At 31.6% G+C, this 26,972-nt stretch overlaps 1 protein-coding gene across 1 annotated transcript; it reads right to left on the reverse strand.

The window, feature by feature from the left end:
• Positions 1–292: 292 nt before the first annotated feature.
• Positions 293–26,972, reverse strand: LOC142332068 (uncharacterized). Its single transcript, XM_075378250.1, has 4 exons — positions 26,719–26,972; positions 19,258–19,298; positions 9,169–9,347; positions 293–488 (listed from the first exon to the last, which is right to left on the reverse strand). Exons 1-4 carry the CDS (start codon positions 26,813–26,815, stop codon positions 458–460), a joined length of 348 nt encoding a protein of 115 aa, XP_075234365.1. The 5' UTR covers positions 26,816–26,972; the 3' UTR covers positions 293–457.

Raw genomic sequence — 26,972 nt, forward strand, 5'->3', positions numbered from 1 at the left:
TGCTGAAGAAGTCGAGAGAGAATGTCTGCTGTTAGTTGCAAGTATGATTTTTTTTTATTAATTTATCAATACTCTTTCAGTCAATAAGATTAATATCTTCTCTTATGTGATTAATTTGGTTAAAGCCATTAATATGTATTTTTCTTGTCTAATTTTTTTTTCTAAAATAAAAATTAAAATGTTAGTATTATTTAAAAAACAAACAATATTTTTGTAAATGTTTTATAATAATACCAGAAAATTCTACAAAAATTGATTTAAGTTAATAAATAAAAACAGATTTTTAGAAAACACTTTATTAAAAATGTTATGAGATTACATTTATTTGGATAATTTATTTTATCTGATGTATTTTCATTATGTAATTAATTTTACTTATAATGAGTTTGAAGAGAATAAGGAACCGACTCCTTGTTTATCAAATTGTCTTCAGTTTCCAGCAAGGTAATTTTTTCACTTAACAGCTCATCATTCTTACTAATAACCAACTGCAAAATAATAAAAATAAAAGGTGATTTAACAAAAAAATTAATTTAAAGACACATCAAATTATCAGTTACCATATTTGTTCACAGATTACAACTTAAATGACCCAACTGAACATTAACAAACAATAATATGGTTTTGGTCCTTATAATATGTGAAATGCAATATTTGACTTGTATTTTTTAGTATTTATTCTATGCAACACATTTACTTTAACTTAATTGTCCATTGTAAAATTTTAAAGTTACATTTTTAATATAACCTTAGAGGTATTAATTTTTGGGCCTTTATCTAAAACTTAATAATATTGGGGTGAATAATTAAACTTGAAAAATTATTCATGTACTTCTGTTTAATTCACTTATTATTTAATTCATACATAATGATTGACTGTTCACAAAAGAAAAACAAAAAAAGCTACTTATATCTGAAAAAAAAATTAACTTGCACTCACTTTACCGCAAACTATTGTATGACTATTAACAATATAGAAAATAAATATATTCATTATTTTTTAATACGACGGTGAATCAAATATAAACCAGAATTTTTGTTTTATAATTGGATAATAAAAATATACGCACAATATTATTTTTCTACATAATTTCCTCTTTTGAAAACACATTTTTCCCAGCACAAAGGTAACATTTGAGCCCACTATCGTAAAATGAAGGTGAGCATGATGTCAACTAATTGCTCACAAACACTTCAACAGCAGCATCCTCTTCAAATTTCTGTCCTCCAAGTGCTACTTTTAGTGGTCCAAACAAATGATAATCGCTGGACGATAAGTCCAGACTGTATGGAGAATGCTCCAATGTAGTCCAGAATAAAGATGCAATTTTTTCTTGACCTCTGCAGCTTTTCTTCCCACTATACAATGAGCTGCAGAACACTTTACATAATACACATATACTACACCAAGAACACTACATAAATTACAACATACACACTTAACACAATTACACAACAACCTATACTTATATTTCTTACATCTACACTCGGTGGTGTTGGGACATCTTATGAAACGCAACCGTAACCCAAGGTGGGAACAAATCGTGCCGATGGGTGAATGGCTCTACGTAGTGAGTCTCGAACGATGTCCACTGGGCACCAGGGCGAACCTAGTTGTATTTAGCTCTAGCTCCAGTACGCATGCGCTCTGCTGGAGTGGTCCATTTTTCTCCGGTACTCGTGGGACCAAAATTTCAGTTCCAATAACAAACACAATGATGGTTTGGTGGTCCATCTGAAAAAACCACCAAATCTAGTCTTGTGAAGAGACCTCGGTCAGCTTTGTCTGATGAGGATAAAAGTCCTACCAAAGAGAACCGCAAATTATTAGAATTGAATTCTAAAAATTAGATTATTATTATAATTATTACATTTGTTGTTGTCAGAAATAGTCAGGAAGGTGACTCCCTTCAAAAGGTTTCACCTTTCTTAATAAACAAAACCATAACAGGTGCAAGTGGCTCCCCAAAGAATATCAGGAAATTACGTGACGGATCGATTGTGATTGAAACATTCAATGATGAACAGAGTCGATCTATCTTACATCTCCGTAATATGGGTGGTATAAATATAAGTGCAGAAAGCCACAAAACATTAAATACGAGCCGGGGTGTAATTTTTTGTCGAGACCTCTTAGATATAGATATCTCTGAAATAGTTGATGAGCTTTGCCACCAAGATGTTGTTGAAGTGAAACGTATAATGAAACGACAGAACGGAACAGAAGAACCGACACCGTCTCTTATACTAACATTCAATCTCCCTGTTCCACCAGAGAAGATTAAAGTGGGTTACCTCTCGGTTCGGGTACGACCATTCATACTCAACCCACGGCGATGTTTCAGATGCCAAGGTTTTGGTCACACTACAACATCTTGCATGAAAACTGAGATCTGTGCTCGATGTGCTGAAGGTCACAATGACACTAACTGCGAAGAAAGTGAAAAATGTGCAAACTGGAGTGGTCCACATACAGCTCCTGAGATTGCCCAACTTTTAAAGAAGAAAAGGCAATTCTCAAAATCTGTACGGAGCAAAAACTATCTTTCCCGGCTGCACGCAGAGAATATAAAAAGATAAACAATTCACGGAACCTGGTTAAACCAGATGTATCTTTTGCCACCGTTACATCTAACCTCTACATCTAACTTCCTACAAATGTTAATAATCAGCAGTGTGGATCGTGCAATGAGCTTAAACAACTTGTTCAGATGCTTTCTGAACAAGTAGCTTCACTTACAGCCACTATCTCAGAGCTGACAAAAATGAATAAAAAGTCCTCCATCGCAGTTAGTGAATCCAACAGTGTGATACATACAAAAGTCCCTGTTCCCAAAGTCGTACCGGCACGAGTAGCGACTATCACAGCTGGCAGTAAGCCACCTAATAAGCTCCCCGTAAAGGGAACCCACATAACCACCCCCTCTGGGATGTCAACTGCAGCATCCCATTCAAATAAATCTCCTCCACCATCACCTCATATACTTGAGGATATGGTTGAAGAACCACCCGACCCTAGGGCATCAGAGTTCTTTAAAATAAAAAATACAAAAAATAAAAACCAGATCACGTACAGCTAATTTTTATATAATTTCCAAAATTTAATTATTTAATTTTTTTTTATTTATTTTTTTTACGCTTATGAACATTATTCTGTGGAATGTTAGAGGTATTCGGTCCCGCATTGAAGATATTAGAGTACTGGCGCATGCACATGATCCACTAATCATGTGTTTTCAAGAAACTCACCTTCTACAACATGACCCAATTACACTCAGAGGATAGTTCTGTGAGAGATACGATTGCCTAGTAGACAGTAGGGAGAGTGGTGGAGTGGCTATCTTCATGAAGAATAGGGTGTCGGTTACAAGAATTCAACTAACCACTGTCATTCCTGCTATTGCAGTAAAGCTCTCTATCCCCTTCAAATTGCATATCTGCAATCTGTATCTCTCATTGAACACTGAGTTCAGTGCTCTAGATGTCTCAAATCTCCTCACGCAAATACCATCTCCATTGTTAATAGTAGGAGATTTCAATGCCCATCATATTTCCTGGGGCTCAATCTTCTGCTCCGCTCGAGGAAATATGATAAACAGAGTGAGACAAGACTTGGACCTTTGTCTACTGAATAATGGATCACACACATTCATGTCCTTATCATCTAGTACTGTATCTAACATTGATCTCTCCATATGCTCACCGAATTTACTCCCTCATTTTAATTGGTCTGTTTGTGATGACTTTCACGGTAGTGATCACAGACCAATTATTATTGGTTTCGATGTAGACTGCGAGATTAAAAGAAGGCCACGGAGATGGATTGTTGAAAAGGCGGATTGGAATGGATACCATAAAGCATTCCAATTGCAGTATGACGATGATGCGAACATCCTTGACCAATATTCCTCTTTTATGTCCATGATACTTGAGAATGCCAACAGATGTATTCCACAAACATCAGGTAATCCTAGACGTCCTTTCGTTCCATGGTGGAACGATGATTACAAATATGCTATTAGGAATCGACGGCAGGCACTACGCAAATTTAATCATAGGCCTACAGCTGAACATCTAAATTTATACCGCAGGGCTAGAGCAGTGTGCCGTCGGGTATTCTTGAATTCTAAGAGGAATTCATGGACGAAATACGTGAGCACTATCTCACGCACTACTCCCACGTCTACTGTGTGGAAAAAAATTAGTGCAATTTTCGGATCACCGAAACAATCTATTCTCGATCTTATTGATGAAGGAGAACTCCTTTCATCACCTTCAGCAGTGGCAAATAGTCTAGCAAAATCTTTCCGCTCGGTGTCTCTCACCTCATCGTATAATAATGATTTTCAAAGGTACAAGATACAGATAGAAGTATTATCGTTAAACATTGGTGATTTGGTTGGTGAATTAAACACCCCATTCGTATTTAAGGAATTGTTACATGCCCTTAAAAACTCACAGGACACTTCCCCTGGACCGGACAACATTCGCCTTTCCATGCTTTCACACCTTCCTAATTCGGCACTACAACAACTTTTGAATATTTTCAACGATTTATTCTCCAAACAAGTCTTCCCACCCGGCTGGTCAGAAGCATTTATTATACCAGTACTAAAACCTGATAAAGACCAAACCAATCCCTCAAGCTACCGCCCTATTTCATTAACAAGCATTTTGTGTAAAATAATGGAGAGAATGGTAAACTGCAGGCTTAAATGGTACTTGGAGAAACATGGCTTTCTATCTCCAGAATAGTGTGGTTTCCGACAAGGACGATCTTCCATTGACCATCTAGTGTCACTACAAACAGCCATACAAAACGCTTTCCTCAATCGCCAGCATCTCGTTGCTATCTTCTTCGATATAAAAAAGGCATATGACACAGCCTGGCGACGTGGTATTCTTAACACTCTCAAAGAATGGGGAATCAAGGGCAATATGCTTGCTTTTATCCGGGGATTCTTAAATCACCGAACGGCTCGTGTTCGTGTTGACGATTCGCTCTCAGGTAGTGTCATCTTGGAGAATGGAGTGCCTCAAGGTAGTGTATTAAGTGCCACCTTATTTTCAGCAGCCATAAACAGTATTACCCAAATGTGTGCAGGCTCCTATCTCATGTTCTCTATTTGCTGATGATTTTGCTATTTACATTGCAAGCCATTCAACACCCACAGCAGAGAGACTACTGCAGAACATTATATCTCACCTTGAAGCTTGATCCAGGATTACTGGTTTCACTTTTTCATCCGAAAAAACAAAATGTGTAGTCTTTTCTCGGTTACAAAACCCTTCTATGCCACAAGTTTTCCTGAATGGAGAGATTATTACTATCTCTACTTACGTCAAGTTTTTAGGTTTATATTTTGATAGCCGTCTTACTTGGGTCAGACATATAAAAGAATTAAAAACAAAATGTTCCAAACTTCTAGATATGATGCGAGTCCTTACTAACACCAACTGGGGAGCCGATAGGTCATGTATGATACGTTTTTACTATTCCTTTGTTCGCTCCCATTTAGATTATGGTTGTGTCACCTACTCTTCAGCTCATCAAACCGTGCTTAAAATGCTGGATAGTGTACATCGTGCTTTCCTTCGGCTTGCGACAGGCGCGTTTAGATCAAGTCCTGTCGCAAGGTTACTTGTAGACTGTGATGAACCATCACTTTGGGAAAGACGAGACCAGCTTTTATTATCTTATTTTGCTCGTCTCAGAGGACAGCCAAATCACCCGGTTCTTGACTCAGTATTTAGAAATCCTAATCTAGGAAAGGATGAGGACCATCCACGTCGTACTGCACCTGTAGGTGACCGTACCCGGCATCTGCTGCAGCATATAAATGTTGACACACCGTCATTCTTTCCTACTTATCCTTGCTCATATCCTCCGTGGAGAATAAACCTTATAAATTTTACTTTTGACCTTACGACATACAATAAACAATCAACACTACCTATTATCTTCCAGCAAATCTTTCAGTGTATTCTCTCCAAGATGAAACCAGATGCAGTTGTATACACTGATGGATCGAAACAAAATGATACCGTTGGTTGTGCATTTGTTGTCAATGAAAGAACTTATATGTTTGGTCTACCCGGTATTACGAGTGTGTTTACCGCTGAACTATACGCTATAAATAAGGCTCTAAACATCATTAACCCTAAATATAGAAAAATTCTTATTTGCAGTGACTCGTGTAGTGCTCTCCAAGCCTTAAAAAACTTTTATTCCAAACATCCTATCGTCATTGAAATTTACAACACAATCTCCGAGTTGAATAATCGTAACACAGAAGTAAGTTTTTGCTTTGTCCCTAGCCATGTAGGGATTCCAGGTAATGAACATGCAGATTCCGCTGCCAAAGATGCATGCAATCAACCTCCTTTAACCACCCGAGTTGCTACTTCTGATTTTACTAATTATGTAAAACAATCTTTAAGATCAAGGTGGCAAGGTGACTGGATGGCTACTGTAGATAATAAACTCCGGAAGATTAAAGATTCTGTGTTGCCATGTGACTCCTCATATTCAAAATCTCAGCGTGAAGAAGTAGTCCTCTGTCGGTTGCGGATAGGACAGACGAGTACCTGATGACAAGAGGATAATATCCGCATGATGTCTATCCCCTATCCGCATGTGATCCCCTATCCGCATGATGCAACTGCCGCATGACTGTGCGCCACATACTCGTGGACTGCATATGTTATGCGGCGTTGCATTGTAAATTTATTATTTTAGTGCTTTTGTTACCCGAGAATGGGCCTTTATACCCATCTCGGACTTTGTTAAATTGTTTCTGCTTTTCTTTTTTGTTTTTTTTTTATTATTAGTTTGATTGTTTTAAGTTTTACTTTTACCTACTAGTTTTAATTATTTTTATTTTATTTTATTTTTTTTCATTAAAAAAAATCTGGGCGATGATAACGTGAAGACGTTTTTCACCCTTGAAAAAAAAAAAATTATACTAGTATTGGCTCATATACGAAAAGATGCAGTAGAAAAATCACTAACTTCAATGAAACAGGCAGAAATCACCGACATTTTAAACAAACAGTAATATAATCCATTTTTAGAAAGTAAATATTAATACAATAATAAAAGCGTGTTTAAATACTAAAAGAAAGAGTTTCGACACTTATTTCGAGTTCCAAAACTCTCCTCGATACCTTATCCTGTATCTTTCAATTGAACTCTCGATAATCCAAACTTTTCGTTATCTGAACAGATACGAATTTTTATTAGTTCGGATCATCCACGGGCTTTTGTATACTGCACAGTCAAAAAATTACTGGGAAGCCTGTTGCTCAAGTTGAATTTTTTTCAATTTGAGTTTTCAAATTGAGATGTTCCACTTTCACTAATGTTACATTTCTCTGTGCTTTGAACTACATGACTGCCATGAATCCACGATGAAGAGACATAATTCTTCTGTAGTAACGAGAAGTGTTTTTAAAGTACGATCTGTCTTAAATTTACCACTTATATATGTGATGTAAACAGACGGTGCTTGCATACCTCAATTACTTTAAACAATAGCCAGATATTAGAAACAATTTATTATTTTTGTTATTAGTTTTATATATATATATATATATATATATATATAATGAGTGCTACAATTCAGATCCTGCCAAGTATTAAGTATGAGGTATAATATGATTTTTGACGGCAAAAAACAATTCTGCAGCAGAAATTCACAGGCAAATTTATGGCATATAAGGATAATGGATGGCATATCAGTCTTTTTTACTTGATATGAAAATAATGGAGATTATTTTTTTGAGCCAAATGGTGACAAGTAACAAGATTTGGGTCTCTCACACAACTGCAAAATTCAAACAGCGTTTTATGAAATGATGACAAAAATCTCCATAAAAACAGAAATTCAAAACAACCACTTCAAGACAAAAAATCATGTAGGAATCAACTTCTGGGATAAGATAGGGGTTTTGTTGGTTGGTTTTTTTGCCAAGAGAAGAGACTATAAATACTTCATTTTGTATTGATACTAAAAATACTGCATCTTGAATGTAAAACAGAAGGAGAGACATGCTCAATATTGCTTCATGACAATGCTCATCCACATGTTGCCAAGGAAACTCAAGTCTGAATGAACAATTTGGTTGGAATCAATTGGAACCACCCAGCTTATCCTGACTCGACGCTGAATGATTGTCACTTGTTTCTCTATCTCAAGTGAGCCCTTGCTGGTCAGTGTTATGACGACAATGCTGATAAGAAAAATGCTCTACAATAGAGGTTATTTTCACTGGCACCACCATTCTTTGAAAATGCAATGAAAAAACTGATTACAAGATATGAAATGTGCCTTAATAATGGTGAAGATTATGCAGAAAACTGGAAAAGGTATGTTTTCCATGTAATAATAAAACTATCCTCTTTGAAGTTTTTAGTATTTTTTAATAACAAAACTGTACTTACTTTCCAGATATCAGACGTAACTAAATAATTTTAAATAAAATGTATGTACTTATTATTTTAAGTAGCTGTAGGTGTGAAACCCATTTAAAGTTATCAATGATGAAGATACTAAAATTGTATCTAAAATATTGAACTAAAATTGTATTGTAACGTGTAAAAAAATTCAAAACCTGACCAAAATTTAAACCCAAAATCTTCCATGAAATATTTCAAGAAACTTTTATCAATTTTTATCAAGAAACTTTAAAAATAAATAAAAACCCAAAAAGGGGCAAGTTTTGTCCTTTTTGTGTGATGTGTGTGGTTAATTGAAACCCAACCACCAAAGAACACTATCTAGAGTCTAGAGTCTCATATCTAGACTCTAGTATTCAAATCTGTATAAAAGTAACTGTAGAGTTACTTTTATAGAGTAAGGTTCAAATTAACTACCCTAAAAAGTAAAAAGTGATGTTTTCAGTTCTGTAAATTTTTACTTTTTTAAATCAGCACTTAATTAAGGGAAAATAGTTTTGCTTGATGTTCTTAGGAAACTAATTTATCAACAGTTGGCAAAAAAAGTATTTAATGACTTTCATCCACCCCTCTCTCTCTCATACACACACACACACACACGTGGAGAGAGAGAGAGAGAGAGCGAGCGAGAGAGAGTGTGTATGTATGTGTATGCCTTGTATGTATCACATTTGTATCTAAGTTCAAAATGTTAAAAATCAAAAACTTACCCTGTATGGTGTAGTGGCAGATCGCCATTTAGCATAATTAGTTGGAGCATGACCTTTAGTCCATACATGATAACGAAATGTAAACAATGTACCCATATCAAGCATACGTAAAAGTTCTGCTTTACTATGAGGAAATGAGTCCTGTATCTCTGAGTTTCAAATGCTGGTACAACTAGAACCTGTAACATTAACACTAATCAGGTAAAATATTAAGTTTTAAATAAATGAATATCGCGCACACGCATGTACACACACACACACACACACACACACACACACACACACACACATCATACATGTATATTTAATTAAAAACATAGATACAACTAAGATTCTAAGGTTTAATTTAGATCATAAATTATGATAGCAAGCAAAGTTTATATAATAATAAACATTAAAAATGTTGCAATTATTATAGAAAAGAAAAAAATCAAGATTTGAAATCATAGAATTCCACTATAAAAGCTCCTAGTTGAAGATGACTTTGCAAGATGCATGGAAAAGAGTAACAAATAGTATATTTATAAGAAAATGAGGTTTAGAAAGTAAAAATGATAACAGCCCAATAACTGACAAAAAGGTTATCAAACACTGTGTGCAATATAATGATTTTGAATCATAAGCAATCAGAAAGCTGAAGAGAAGTAGAATGATACTTATGAAATTTTATGTGAAAAATAATGGACAAATCAACAAAGTAATGAAAGATTAATGAGAGGAATAGGGGAAGATCAGAATTAGGTTAAGGTGATAAGATGAAGCGGTTAAGGTAATAAGGGGAAAACATGGTGCTTCACATTCTACAAAAAATGTTCTGTGAAAACTCGTAGAAGAAAAATTGGAAGGAAGGAGAGGAAGAAGAAGGATTTTGGATGCTTACAAATAGTAAGAAGAAAAGAGACTCAAGATTGCAAACAATGAAATATATGAAGTTGAAACTTGTCAAAAGAGAGATTTACCACTAAAAATATGAAAAACGGTAGTAGCTCCATTATAGATGAAATCACTAAAATAATATGATATAAAAATAATAAAAATTTAATTTTGGAGGTTTCTTATTGCAGATGAGGATAAATATCATTCAATGAACAAAGAAATAACTCATTAGATACTATACTAAAAGAATGATTAAAACATGAAATAAAAGTGAAATGAAAATTTTAAATATTCTAAAACAAAAGAATAATCAGAAAAATCAAAATAATAATATAACTGAGGAAAGATTTTACCATAAAAAATTATTGCAATATTACACAATCTAGAGATAAAAGGTAACTCCTATGAAGTTAATGATTAATGTGAGAAAATTCACTCTAAAAATCATAAGTACAGTTTCCAGCCACTAGTCAGGTTTACTTATAAAAAAGCTTCTATCTTTTCCTGTACAGCTAACATCACTGTTCCACAATCTCTCTTCTTCAGTCTTTTTCCTTCTTTTGTATAAACGCTTCCATTTCCTTCAACCAGTTTTCTTCCTGAAACTTCAATCACTATAACAGAAATAGGTCTATATTTTCTGGTTTTGATTACCATCTCATACCATCTACATAATTATCATAACATATTCCAATTTCTGTCCATATATTCAGAACTTTTTGTTCTATATTATCCATATCAGCAGTTTATCTTCAAAAAAAAAATGCTCTCATTATTCTCACTCCAATCTTTTCTATCAACTTCTTCAGTGCATGTCATGTCAATTTCCTTCAAAGTACTCCTCCCCTACTCACACACTTTACCCAGCAGTGTTTCCAGTTCACGAACCAGTCCTAAATAGCTTCATTTGAAACAGCCTTTAAGGTCCTTTGACGTGCTTTCTTGGGGGTAAAGATCCTTTGCCAATCCATTGTGATGATTGAACTTTCGTCTCTATGTCGTAGCCATAAACCCAACTTTCCCGTTATGATCCTTTGCATGAATGTTTCATCGTCATTGGCTAGTTCAAGAAGTTGCAGACAAATGTCCACTCGATGTTCTTTCTGTTGTGTGGTCTTCAAACAAGGAACAAACTTTGCTGCAACTCTATGCATGTTAAATTTTTCAGTCGGAATGTCATGGCATGATCCAGTTAAGATGCTAATCTCTTGTGCAAGTTTTCTGACAGTCAATCAGCGATTTGCACACACCAGATCATTGATTTTCTGAACGTAGGTGTCATCAGTTGAAGTCAAAGGCCTTCCTGGTCAAGAGTCATCTTCAATTGACTGATGACCACTTTAAATTGTGAAAACCACACCTAACATTGCGTACGACGCAGAGGTACTCTCCATAAACCTGGCATCTCCATAAACCTGTTTCAAAAGTTGAAATGTTTCTGTGGAAGTTTTCCCCAGTTTCATGCAAAACTTTATGTTGTACTGTCACTTCTGAAAATTACACAAAATCGCTACAAACACTTAGAAACTAAATAACAATAACATAAAAACTACATGAGATAACAATCCAAGAACAAGTGGTTACAGAGGAAGTTAGGCGGAACACAATGCTGCCAACTGTACGTCACTAAATTTCTCTGTCAGCACCAAATTAAAAATGTTCAGTTATTTTCCGAACAGACCTTGTAAATTGCCCATCATAACAATAAATAGCATAGGTGAGGGTTCTAGCCAAGCTGCCTTTTTTCTATCTTTACAAAACCAACAATTCTCTTAATTCTCTTTTACCTTTTCTAAAATCTCACTCTCTAATCTCTTTCTTTTTAATGCCTTCCATGCTTTTCTTTTGTCCAAGCTATCATGTCATATGCCTTTTCAGTATCCAGAAAGCCATCAGCAAATCCTTCCCGTATTCATAGCCCCTTTCTAATTCTATCATTATTAATATAAGGTCACCCAGTCAATGTATCAGAAACCAATATTGTTTCTTCTGAGTCTTCCTTCCACTCCTACCAGAATCCATCTCTCCATCATCATTTCAAACAATTTTATATACTAATTGAATGGTCAATTATTAAATAATAATTTTAACAAAAATAAATAAATTTTATAAATGAAAACTTATCTTCTTTGTAGTTTCAAGATCCAGTAACTGGATTGATTTTTTCAGATATGAATAAAGATCAAACATAGGCAAAAAGTCAATATCAGTTAAGAACATGTATGGTGTATTTACCTGTTGCAATGAAACATTTCTTAAAAAATTAATTGGATCAAAACTCTGAAAAAAATACAGGAGAATAAATAATTAAGAATTTGCTTAAATATTTTGTTACTGCAATTTATTTTAAGAAGCAATATACTATATCATAATCTTGACAAAACACATGCGTGCGTATGTTGTTTTAGAATATTTGTGTTATGGAGAAAAAGGTTTTCCATAGAGTACCCCCCCAAAAAAAAATGTTCTGAATCATCCAAAATCATAGGTTTTATAAATTAATCAACCATTTTCAAGATAATTCTAATTTTTTGTGATCTCAAGATTACAAAGTACTTCTCATGATCATGTCTAAAAAATACTGGGAAGGTTTTACACCAAGAATGAAATCTGAAAAATCAAGATCATTACTCATGTTTGGAACTGATGTTAAAAATATACTGTTTCCTATTGGCAGGCAAACAACAAGTTCACTAAATATAACCCAATTTTGCAATCACTCTTTCTGTATTATTTCACACATTCATGATATGAATTTAATCCATTAAACTAAATAATCTTATTCACAAATGTAAACAAAAAAGAGAGATCATACAAATTTGTATAAGATTGTATAAGATACTGTTTAAAGAAAATATTTTGAGAATTAAAATTTTTAAACATAAATGCAACAAAAATTAAAATATAGCTTTGAAGTTATAACACTCTTTAAAAAAAAAATTAAATATATGTGGTTTTTCAAAAAACAATTTTTAAATTTTTAAATGGATGATGGTTGAATACAAAAGGTGGTAGGTATATATATATATATATATACATATATATATATTATTAAATAACTTTTTAAAAATTGTTTTTTATCGATCTAGTAATTCTTCAGGCCATGCTTTCTTTGTTTTAATAATTAAGAGTACTTATTTTTTAAAAATTTGAATAGTTACACTCTTACTTTCATTTAAATGAAAATCAACTTAGTAATGCAGCCATATCTAAAATAATAATATTTACTTCCTCGTACGGAGTAAAGGAAGTATGTGATGGCGAAAAATTTTGGTTTACAGATTTCAACAGAAATATCCATTTTGACTAGTTTCAGCGATGTCTTTATGTAAATACATATGTGTCTTGCATAACAAAAACGATTAGCTGTAGGCTGTTGAAATTTTGGATTTAGGACTGCTGTAACATCTAGTTGTGCACATCCCCTTTTGATTGCAATCGAATGAACCAAAAGTGTCCAAAAAAGCCCAAAATCCAAATGTCTTTGGATTCGTGGTAAGGATTAATGATCGTGGTAAGGATTCGTGCCCAAAATCCAAAGACATTTGGATTTTGGACTTTTTATTAACTGCAGTAATAAGCCCTCATTGAGAGCTTTTCAACGATATATTATAAGTGGTACTTATTTTCATGGTTCCAGAGTTATAGCCAAATAGAATTTTAATTAATCAAATATTTGGATCTTACAAGGGGAAGTCACAACGGTTCAAATCAGACTTCATCTCTTTTTTAACTTTTTTTTTTAATTTAATTATATTGATTTGTTAATAATTTATTTACATACTCCAAGCTGTTGAGTTAACAGCTTACGCTGATGATCATGGCATTATGGTGAGGTTGTGATGAAGAAGAGGTGGAACAAAGAGGAAGTCAATCCTTAATGATGGTTAGTGATTAGAGGTTAGTAGAGTTAGTTAGTTAGTGGATGAGAGGACATGGCCGTTGTCTTGCACAACAAAAGTGAAAATATATAGGAATTACAGAATGGAGAGACATATGCCCCATCAACTTGACTGTGGATGGACAAAGGGTTCAAAAGGTGAACATATTGAAATACTGGGAGGGCTGGCATGCTCCAGTGTGTCAGTTTTGATGATCAGCTGGGGACTCCAAGGTAGCAGTTAGGGTTTAAATGAATATTGAAAAAACCTGATGCCGTGTCTGGCGCAATTATGTCTGGGTATGGCATCAAATTAGCAAAATGATAACGGATCTGATCGATAAGCTGACTTGCCATGCCAGATGTACAGCTGGTAAGTGGAGAGGATCATCAAAAAAATAAATAGAAAGTTTAAGTTATACCTGCAAGTCGGACTGAACCAGAGGGACCTAGTGAAAAAAGTAAAAAAACATTTAAATCCAGCCTCCAATTCACCGGCCTCCATGGTAGACGTCTCGACCTTTCATCCAGAGGTCCCAGGTTCTAATCCTGGTTCCTAAAACCAGGAAAAAATTCCTGGGTAAAAGAAAAAAAATCTCCTTTAAATCCACCAGGTTAGTCTAATGGTGAACTCATCATCCCAAATCAACTGATTTCGAAGTCGAGTTCTACAGTTCAAATCTTAGTAAAGGCAGTTTACTTTTATAGGGATTTAAATACTAGATGGTGGATACTGGTGTTCCTTAGTGGTTGGATTTCAATTAACCACGCATCTCAGGAATGGTCGAACTGAGACTGTACAAGACTACATTTCATTTACATTCATATATATCATCCTCATTCATCCTCTGAAGTAATACCTTACAGTGGTTCCAGAAGCTAAACAGAAAAGAAAGGTCCTATAAATCCAAATATAATACATAAGAACACATGATACTGTAACAACCAAACAAAACATTTTTTAATGTGCGAATTTAAAAAAAAGGATGGTTTTAGTTGCTATGCAAAGTAATATAAAGTACTAAATATTCATCTGTATCAGTATATGCATCAGTCAAAGGCATATTTATTTAGATTAACAGATTTTTTTTAACCAAAAATTGTATTGCCAATAATAGTTCATGGCAAGTAAATATCTAATGCTTTAAATATATTATTTTTCATTAATTTTCTGAAAATTTCTTACAGGTGCAAACAACGAATAAAAAATATCTCCATAAACATTAATTCATTAAAATTTTATAAACCATTATTGAGAAGTTCCATTTACAGATTATGTTATTTAATCCTATGAGTGATAATTAAAATTTCTAGAACAGTACCTTGCTTTTTTGGTTTTTTGTAGACAAAGTCTAAAGGAAAGCTTTATAAACTTGTAATCTCTAAAAATTAACCACTGATTTTCTGAAAGTATATACGAGTCTTGTTTATTTTTCACAAATCCAAAAAACAAATTGTTTATAATATAGTTGACTCTTGATAATTCAAATCTCAAGGGAACAAGAAATTACTTAGTTACAGAGGTTAATTTTTTTAGTTACAAAAGAAGTTATACATTATTTCAAGATTCAGAGATTTAAATAACCAACCTGAGAGACAGAGGTAAAACTTTTGTGCTGTACTGTATTTTCTTATAGCAACAACAAATCTCCAAGTACTGTATTGTGATTAAATGATTATAAAAAACTAAGTACTTAACAAATATTACTTGCGAAAATTAATATATCTAAAAGTATGTTTAGGTAAATTAAAATGTAGACAAGTGTTAGATGCAATAATAAACTCAGCAACAATTTTCTTTATTACCATTCCACTGCATTCACTACGTTTTTTTTTTTTACCCTCTGAGACTACCATTAGGTATTGCTTCAGTGGATGAAATGAATGATTTGTAGGCTTTTGTAATGTACTTAATTTCAATAAGTTGTATACTACATGCACACTACACCACAACTGTTATAAATAAAGGTAACAAGCCAAACATTAGGATAATGATCAAGCACAAGTGAGAACTTACTACTTTGACAGTTGTCAACAGAAATCAAGTTACAATATGCTTGTTTATCAGAATATAGATTCAAGTCAGCCAGGCTTCATGGCAAGAATTTTTAGATGTAGAGGTAATGTTCCAATAATAAAGGTAACGCTGTAAAAGGTTTCAATTTAGACATCTTTTTTTCAAATTACAGAAGTAATCAATAGAAAACTTCAACTTAATTTCAACAATAATTTACAATTTCCCACAATAATTTTTTTGAATTAACCATAGTTTCTTTTCGAGCAAGTTTTCTCAAGGGAAATGAAAAAAAATTCATTTACAAAGGATTTTGAGTTATCAAGGTTCACATTATCGAGATTCAACTGTAAAACCAGTTCATGTAGATACATTTTCTGTAAAATTACCAAATTGTGTACTTTCTTAGAGTCTGATTCATATATTTTCAATTATGTGCAAAAAACGTATTTTATAACTGGTTTTTAAAGTGATAGTAAGTAATTCTTGAGATAATCTATAATTCTGAAAAATTTGTTTATATGAATAGCAAAATTAAAAGAATTACTTTTAATTCATTTACAAAATGAGGATCATGTTTCATAAACAATATGAAGCAGATGATGGAGATTTTTCATAAATTTTAAAATGTAATAATACATTACTATTAAAATGGAAAATTAGAATAATTATCAAATTTGGTAACCAGAGAAAATAATAAACTAACCTGTTGGGAAGACTCACTCTCTCACTCTCTCTCTTTTTTCCTGTTTAGCCTCTGGTAACTACCGTTTAGATAATTCTTCAGAGGATGAATGAGGATGATATGTATGAGTGTGTAAATGAAGTGTAGTCTTGTACATTCTCAGTTTGACCATTCCTGAGATGTGTGGTTAATTGAAACCCAACCACCAAAGAACACCGGTATCCACGATCTAGTATTCAAATCCATGTAAAAATAACTGGCTTTACTAGGACTTGAACGCTGTAACTCTTGACTTCCCAAATCAGCTGATTTGGGAAGACGCGTTAACCACTAGACCAACCTGATGGGTTTTGTTGGGAAGACTGTACTTTCCTATCATTCAGACCTTTTTCTAATTAGTTATCTCTTCTTCCTATTATCAGTTCTGTGACATCCTTTCTGAACCTATATCAGTTCGGAAGGAAAAAAATACAGACATCAAAAACTATATAAAAACTGGACATTATATGATGATGTTCAACACAACTTTTCTAACTGCCTACTATAATAATAAATAAAAAACCCTATTGCATACCTGATCCCCAGTGTTCTAATCAAAAACAATATCTGCCAGTTGTAGTCGTCTGTGCGATCCACCAAAGAGAAATAAAAATCACCTGATCTATGTGGCATAACACATGATCTGATCAGGAATGTACCCAATTTAAAATACGTAAAGAAATCGTCATACTCTAGAGAAAAAAACAAACATGTACACTTATGGATAGTAATAGTATACAAGGGGCACTAGGAGTTTTGAAATGACAGAAAGGATAATCACAGGCTACAAGTAAGCACTTGTTAAGAGAAGTCCTAACCTATACTATAACTGCCCTAGTCATTGTCTCAGTACCATTTGCTTTTTAGCTGTGTTAATTAAATGAAGTAGTGATATTATCATGATCAAAAACTGAATACCGGACAATTTTGCATGTGGTTTAATTGTTGATCAGTGTTTAGCGGAAATGTCTTGTGTGCTTGAAGAGGATTGTCCTTCTTGTATAACAATATTTAGATAGTATCGCAACTTTGAAAGAAGAAATATTGCCCGTGAGGATGCACTCTAAGTCAGGTTGACCATCTTGATTTGTGACTAATAGAAAACATTGCTGTAGAATGAAAATTGTTTAAAATAAACATATGTGTGACCTACCACCAAATAGAGGTCCTTGGGCATTAATGCATCAGCAGTTCATACTATTTTGCAAGATCACATTCAAGATTGAAAGTTTTGTACTTTTTGGGTGATGCAAAACACTAACCATTAGATGGCACATTATTTTTCATAGTGCCATGAAATGCTGAAGATGGGAACTGAACTGAACTCTATGTGAACAGTATTCTAGTGACAAAACTTAGTTGTACTATTATAATGTTCCAACCAAGGCTCAGAACAAAGTATGGATGTTTGAAAATGAGAAGACCCTCATGGCTGTTCGAAAATTCAAACCAGTGAAGAAGAGAATGAAAACCATAATTAAAGGAAAGGGAATTTTAGACTGAGCTGTGTTGGAAACTCAAAAGACAGTTCCAAGGAAGTGGTTTACTGAGGAATGCCTTTGTAAAGTTATCAAATCTGTCCAATTAGCTGTGCCCAAATCAAGAATGAGCGTATGGTTTCTTCACCATGATAACCTCCCAGCACACCAGTCCAGTTTGCTCCAAGAATTTGGCCACCACTACAAAAAAAAAAACTGTTAAAAGCACCCACCCTACAGTCCTGACCTTGTTCTATGTGCCTTCACGCTGTTCCCCCTGTGGAGAACAGATTGAAAGGGAGGCATTTACAAGTGATTATGATCTCTGACAGGCTTGTGACGATTAATGTGCCCAGATCTATCACAAAACATGACAGAGTTTTTTTGAGGACTGGTTTTGAAGTATGGAGAAACCCATGTGTGGTGAAAATTATGAAAAATTATAATAATAAACTAGTCTTGCGAAATTTTCCTACTGCCCTTTATATCCATGTAAACTTATGGATAGCCAGTAAAACTTTCTTAATTAGGCAGCTGCATGTTGTTCATATAAGCAAAATGTTCTTGACAACCTTTTACACCTATGCTAACTCAGGACATTATATTTATTAACCTCAAAAACAGAACAGGGACCTGATAAAGTACGTAAGAGCTGTTAACATAATAATACAACTGTTTCAGCCAGACCTCAAACTATCAAATTCTTCCTACAAGGGAAATCTAATGCTAACTATTTGTTTAACGTAATAAAAAAATTACATTTCATTTTAATGTGAAATGCCTTGACTGATAATTACAAACCAATAACCAATTGGGTAAAACAATTTAAAATAAAAGAAAATTTATTCAAAGAAAAGTATGAAAGTAACCAGCAAATATTAAAAAGAAAATTCAGTTAAAATTTTAATGATTTTTTTTTACAAATATTTAGCTTTGAATTCTTATACACTGGCAGTCACAGCTATTACACAAAAATAGGTAGCTTTTGGTATATTTTGTTTTGACAATGGTTGTAAAATATTTTATTGGGTAACAATGTAAATAAGTAAAATATATATAGTACAATATACCAATTACATTGCTAATTATTATCCTTGTTTATGTTATAATTATTTACATATTTGTACTTCTGCTTCTTGTAACAGCACCCTTTGAAACCTAAAGAAAAAAGAAAAACAAACAAAAGAAAATTAATGATATGTGATAAAATTATAAATCTATCTTTAAAATTTTAAAAATTAGTAAAAAAGGGATATAGGAAATAAACTATAATCATCACAAGGAAATATTTAATTATTAACTGAATATAAATTGAAAACTAGTTTGTGATAATTGTGGAATTAGATATTACAACGCACTGTGCTAGTTTATAACATTTTACCTCTGATTTTAAAAAGAAATTATTGAATATAAGCAGTGTTGTAAATAATAATTTAGCAGAAAATTGTGACAAAGAAAGTTGATATGGGCACCACATGACTTCCTTGACCACCTATTAAATTACATATACACATTTTTTTTTTTAAATGAAAAGTACATAAAATTTTATTTCATTAATAACTTCTGATATTTTTTCATATATTTTATTTTATTATTATTGAATTATTTATTGGAAATTTTTTTTTACAATCAAAGGTTAACAATTATTAATAAATTAATATATTTAAATAGAAAAAAAAACGTAAAAACAAAAGGAGATGAAGTCTGATTCAAACTGATGTGCCTTCCTCTTCTAAGATCCAGATATTTCATTAATTAGAATTTTTGTACCTATGTATTAACAACACCGCATTATTTAAAAACAAAGTAGTCAATCGGATTTTAGTGGAAAATGGGCCGATATAGAGTTTAACATAGATTCAAAACAGTCTTTTTATTAATTTTAAATGGTTATTTATATTTATTTATTTTATAAATATAATTTAACCAAACTTAACCTACGCTCGCTAACCTTGACTAATTAACAGGAGTGTTTTGATTATTTAAATAATAAATAATTGCAATAATTACTGAATTTATTAAAAGAATACTCAACAAATTACGGTGTTAATTGGTCAAGGTTAGCAAGCGATGCGAGCGTAGGTTAAATTATATTTATAAAATAAATAAAAATAAATAACCATTTATTAAAATTAATAAAGAAACTGTTCATTTTCCACCGAAATCCGATTGACTAGTTTGTTTTTAAATAAATCTGTAGCTGCGGTGGCGTTAATACGTAAGTACTGAAATTTTATTTGGCTATAACTCTGGAACCAATGAAAATAAGTACCACTAATGAATGATATATATTTGAAAAGATCATAATGAAGGCTTATTAATGCTGTTAAGAAAAAGTCCAAAATCCAATTTTTGTTTGGATTTTGGGCTTTTTTGGACACTTTGTTCAGTCGATTGCAATTAAAAAGGGAGGTGCACAACTAGATGTTACAATAGTCCTAACACCAAAATTTCAATATCCTATGGCTAATTGTTTCTGAGTTATGTGAGATACATATGTACATACATACATACAGATGTCACATCGAAACTAGTCAAAATGGATATTTCTGTTGAAATCTGAAAACCAAAATTTTTGGCGATCACAATACTTCCTTTACTTTGTACAAGAAAGTAAAATATAACTATTTCTCCACATTTTTTCCACCTTCACTTGGAATAGCAACAGGTATTGTTACCCCTCATTGAAGAACATAACTAACCAATGTAGAGTACCAAGCCAGTTAGCAATATCATTTATCAGATCCTTAATGATTCCAAAGTGTGGGAAAGCCAATCAAATCTTCATCCTGGTTGATGATTTACTCCAAGTGCTTACTGTAAGGAAAATCATAAAAAATTTCCTTCCAACTTTAACTGCTTACATAATGGACAAGAAAATACTTCTTCACAAACGTTTTTTTTTTCAACTGACTTCTAAAACATATTTAATGAATTCATTGGTCACAAATGAGTAAAACCCTTTCCCAAAACTGCAAAGCGCAGCTGGGCTCCTTCTCAAATCTGTCATAGTAACTGTCATTCTTAACAATATTAATACAAACATTGATTGACCTTGGTAAATTATGATTTACTTTTTAAAATACTGTGTTGTCATGGCAGTTTATTTACAACCAATTAGAAGTATATTTTAGATTACCTCTAACATTTATATGAGATTATCAAAATTTAATTAAGTATTCTCGCACTTTAGTGAGTAATATAAATATTTTTTTGGTAGACTACAGATATAGTCTACCAAATATTTACATATATAGTCTTAAATATTTACATTTACATTTAATAATAACTGAAGGAATTTAATTTAGAAAAATTTGAAAATGAAAAAATATATAATTATTATGTTTAGAAGATTAAACTGTAAAATTATTAATTTAATTTTTTTTCTAGAAAAAAATATTTTCCTTACTTTGTTCCTTAATGATGTAGGGGATAGAAGCAATGAAAATATAAAATCTTTATTACTCCTGTTTTGCTGCATTAGTATCTAAAATCCAATGAACTAATTTGTCACCAATGAGTAGTTCATTGGTGACAGATTTTTATTCTATTGCGATACAATATTTCATCGGCATAAAAATAATCTCAAGACACTGCAGAAATTTCAGAGCACTGACAAGTCATAACATTTATTCATTTTGGTTAATTAGAAGCCTAACTAATTAATTACAAAGTCGCTTAATTAAATTACTTATTTAAGTAATTTCATAAAAGATAAATTTTCAATCTGGGAACACTGTATGCTTTATGTTAAGCACATAAAAAAATGATCAGTATGTTGTGTAGATAGTATCACAATAGAACTAGGTAATTAAGATCATATATTAAATTCACTCCCGTATCCCAAATTCCATAAATCATGTTCCAAGTCTTTGGATAGCTTTTTATTTATTTAAATGTGATTCCGCTGAGTTTTTTCGAAATTTTTAACGTGTATGAAACATACGAGTAAGTTCACCATTATATGCCAAAGACCAAACAGTGGGTAGGAACAGGTGAAAGTATACCAAACAGCGAAAACAGTATCACAGCAGGAAAAAATCATGGGTACGTTTTTATGGAATTCTTATAGTACAGTGCTCGCTCGTACACTATCTGGAAAAAGGTAGAACCATCATCGCTTCACTACTGAATTGACTGAAGAGTGCTATTCAGACTGAAGACTCAACATCCAGATCTGGGCAAAAATAAAATTCTCTTTCACCATGATAATGCATTTGCACACATGTTGTTTCTGCAAAACTCTATGAACTACATTTTGAAGTGCTTGCATATGTAATGCATTCCTTTGACTTGACTCCCAACGATTACTGCCTTTTCCAAAACCTGAAAAAATAGCTCCCAGGACGAATACTCATTTCAAATGAGTTTAAAGCTAATTTTGCAGAGCTGGACAAATTGCATTAAACAGAAGATATTACAAAGTTGGAAAATCACTGAGATTCAATATATCAAAAATTACTATATTAAAAAAAATACTTGTTTCCTTAGTCAAGCCAAGGTAATCATTGGGAATGTAGGGAATAATCATTCAGAAATTCCTGAATGTAGGAAAGAATAAATTACATCAACAATACTTCATTTTTGTTGCGGAAAAACAAAACAATCACCACTAATAGCACAAATTGAAAAATGTGACAACTAATTTTCAGTATCTTGGGCAAACGCTTATTTATCTTCATTAAGATTATGTGAAATATTATTGCCAAGCTTAATTCTTTCTTAAATCTTAAAAAGAATGAATTTTTTTACGCACAACTTGTTTTTCAGAAACAGATATATTTAAATCAGAAACATAAATTATATTTTACTTAGATGTAATTGTACTAATTTTTGAATTTTGAAATTTATATCAGTTGTGCATAATATATATATGTATGAATAAAAAATATTTAAGATTACCTATACTCCAAATTATATAAATTGAATAAAAATGTACAGAATTTATTTTCATTTGTAACAACAAAATAAAAAGCATAAATTACATAAAATATGATTTGGCCATGATAATTGTTTCTAATCGTCATAAAAAGAAACATATAGACATTAACTAATGTCAATTCACACATTCTTTCCTAGCATATCACTGAAGTTAGACAACTACCTCTCTCGGACATACAACTCTTTCAGATAGTGCAATTCTGATTCGTCCAGTAAAATGAGATTATACGGTTCTCAAAAAGTCAAAATACCACATCTTCACACCAGTTACTATTATGAATATATTTGACCAATTGTAAAACAGCATGTTTACACCGGTCAACAGCAAGAAAGAATTTTTGGTACGTACGTATTAACGCAACCGCAGCTACAGCTTTATTTAAAAACAAAGTAGTCAATCGGATTTCGGTGCTATAACGTTAAGGTTATACTATTAATAAGTTGTATATATATTATGCATATTTAATGTTAATTATAAGAGGTTAGCGAGCGTAGGTTATATTTATTTGGGTTATTTTGATATACGTACGATTTGTCAGTACACGAAGTCAACATAACCTAAACAGCAGCTGTAGCTGCGGTGGCGTTAATACCTAAGTACCAAATTTTTTTACCTATTTTGGTTGACAAACATTAAAAAGTGTTTGGATAAGTTCTCACAGGAGCTAGATTCTCACAGGATTCACTTTACCATAGAGTAACTATAATCAGCAACATGATTTGTATGTAAAATTGAAATGCTGATGCAATAATTGCTGTGTATTCACAACCAAATAACTATTTTTAAATATGTCTCCACTATTAATCATTAATGTACAATGTACAACACTTTACTACTACATTGTAACTGAAATGGCATTTGCAATGTAAGGTCATAGTCATTTTGACTCCTGTCAACACATCAGGGTTGCCAACTTATTTTGGTTTAAAAATTGTTAGATTCTTGTGACTCATCCTAGAGTGCCTCTCAGCTACAAATCTGGTGGATTTTAATTTATAAAAAATTATGGTATGGTGATCCAAAAATGAAAAAAGCTATATGTGTATTTACTTCATGAACCAAGGATGATAAAAACCGCTGACCAGTTCAAATTCAACAATGATTTCTGAAGACTTGACAGAATATCATAAAAGCTGGTAAAGTATTACATGACTTTCCCTGATGTGCCTGTCATTTTTAACTAGATACTTTATAAAATAAAGTATAACTTCTAAATAGTCTGGTTTGTTTATCGATGAAAAAAAATATCAGTTAGTTACAACTTATTGTACAAGAAAAACCCAAAATGGTGGCCTAGAGATCTTGAAATGTAAATGACTTGAAATCTTGATGTGATAGTTTTAAATGCATATCAATTAACTGGTAATAATTTAAAATTACACACAAACTTAATCATATTACTGTCAAAATTTATCTTTTCACAATCTTGTAATAAGATTTCTCTTTGAAAGAACACATACATGCAGTTACGATCACAGGTAATTTTAAATAAATATAAAACAAGTGTAAACACTCAATATAAATGATAAATTGTAAAAAACAGAAAAAATGTAATTTCTTTTTTATTTGACAACAACATACATATCACAACAAACACATTAAATATAATGCTAACTGATTTCATAAATCTGTTATATCAACATTCTTAAATATAACAATAATAATAATCTAAACAAATAGGTGTCCTGTATTAAAAAAAAAAAATTCAACACATAAAATTACCTTTTTTTTTTATTCACCAACTATTTCTACAATTCTACTGTTTATTAGTATATAAAATAGATTTCATTATGTATATTTTTAATCATAGTTAAACGAGTTATATAAAAATATTAATCATTATATTCATTAAGAAAAATAAAGTTTTGGAAGAGTGACATTGTATTTATTTTTTTCAACAACCATCACAGAAATATTTATTTGAAATACATAAAAATATGTCTCGTACATATAATGTATAAAATATTACCTATAATATAAACATTTTTAATTATCAAATTTCAATTTTGGGATAAAATTTAAACCTACCGGTAAAAAATTTAGAAGTATATTTTTACATAATTTTTCAATAGTTCAAAAATTACTCAGGTGAACCGTTATTAAAACCTGAACAACAGTCAATGATTATCATTGTCCATTGCATAATACTGTAGTATGTGGCTCAAAGTTTGTTTATAAATCATTATAACTGGATAATAAAACCTAAAAATCAATAAAAATACAAAATAAAAAGGAAGAGTGTAATCAGGAAGCCCAAATTGGTTTGTATATTCTATTTTCAGGAATCGATTAACTCATGTACATCTACGTACCTGTAGTAAAACCATTTTTAATAAAGTTATAAAATTTTGTCTAAATTAGTCTGAAATTACTATATTCTCTGACCAATTTAGATAAAAACATTATCTTTATTTTATGATTAAATCAAAAACGAAGTCGAAAAATTATCTTTGACTTATTTTTTTAAACTGTAAAAAAAAACTATCTTTGATAATGTCTTAAATTAATTTAAATTTAGTCTATTCCGCTACTATAAGACAAAATTTACAGCCAAAAATTTTTTATTTGTTCGATAATTTTCACATATTTCATCCTACACTAAGCATTGGGAAAATAAATTTGACTACACCTATTAGCACACATTTCCCAGAATATTACGATTTGCTTAGCATAGGTATGTTTCATATTTGAATAAAAAAAAATAAAAAACCAATTTATAGAAAAAAATTTATATTAATAAAGTATCTTGAAAATAAACATTCTGTTGCATCAGGTATGCTTTCTTCTAATTCTGTTTTAACATCAATAGAAGTGTTTAATGGAACTTCATCAAAAAATGTATTATTAATGGATGCATTCATTTTCTGTAAAAAATGAAAAAATAAAATAACAACCAAATTTTTATTCACTTAAACCTGAAAAATACAAACAATAGCTACGCTGAATACAACTTTTCCACAGGTTTTGAGCTTTTAACACAGTAGCCTTCTTTTTTACCTTAATTATTTTACTTTTAAAAGGTATGATAGACTCTATAAAATTCTATTTTTCTAATAAAATGAAGAAACAAAAACCACAAAAAAAATAACAATAATATATAATTCATCACATTTAAATGGCTATATACAATAGTCCATAAGTAAATGTAAAATGTAAATCTATTTGGTAGTTTTGTTTGCTTCCTTTAACATTAGGATTGCTAATATAAGAAATATATGGTCTATCCTAATAACATAAATTGGTTTAATTTTTCGAGTAATTTAAAAATCATCAGTCCAATTTAAAATGGCTACATATTTCATATACAAAGCAATTTACTAAGATGACAGATGTTAACCTGAGCATAAGTATGAGAGAACATGTGAAAATTATGTAGTAGCATAAAAAAAAATCAATACCTAACTAAATTATTAAACATAATTCAATCAATTGATCAGTATTAATAATTTTTCTCTTTCAGTTAACAAAATAAATATTACTTAATGTTAATTAATAAATATAGTTACAACGGAATACAAATTTAAAAAGAACAGGAATTCTACCACATATACATAAATTTTTTTTTATGAATAGACATAAATAAACAAAACTTCTGCATTGGTTTAGATTTTACAGTTGACTTGTATAGATACTTACGTATTAACGCCATCGCAGCTACAGTTTTATTTAATATCTGATTGACAAGTAGGCAATCGGATTTCGGTGGAAAATGGGCCGATATAGAGTTTAACATAGATTCAAAACAGTCTCTTTATTAATTTTAATAAATGGTTATTTATAACCATTTATAAATATAATTTAACCAAACTTAATCTACGCTCGCTAACCCTTGACTAATTAACAGGAGTGTTTTGATTATTTAAATAATAAATAATTGCAATAATAACTGA

The sequence above is a fragment of the Lycorma delicatula genome, chromosome 11 (genome assembly GCF_047948215.1).
Source record: "Lycorma delicatula isolate Av1 chromosome 11, ASM4794821v1, whole genome shotgun sequence".
In the NCBI taxonomy this organism is placed as follows: Eukaryota; Metazoa; Arthropoda; class Insecta; order Hemiptera; family Fulgoridae; genus Lycorma; species Lycorma delicatula.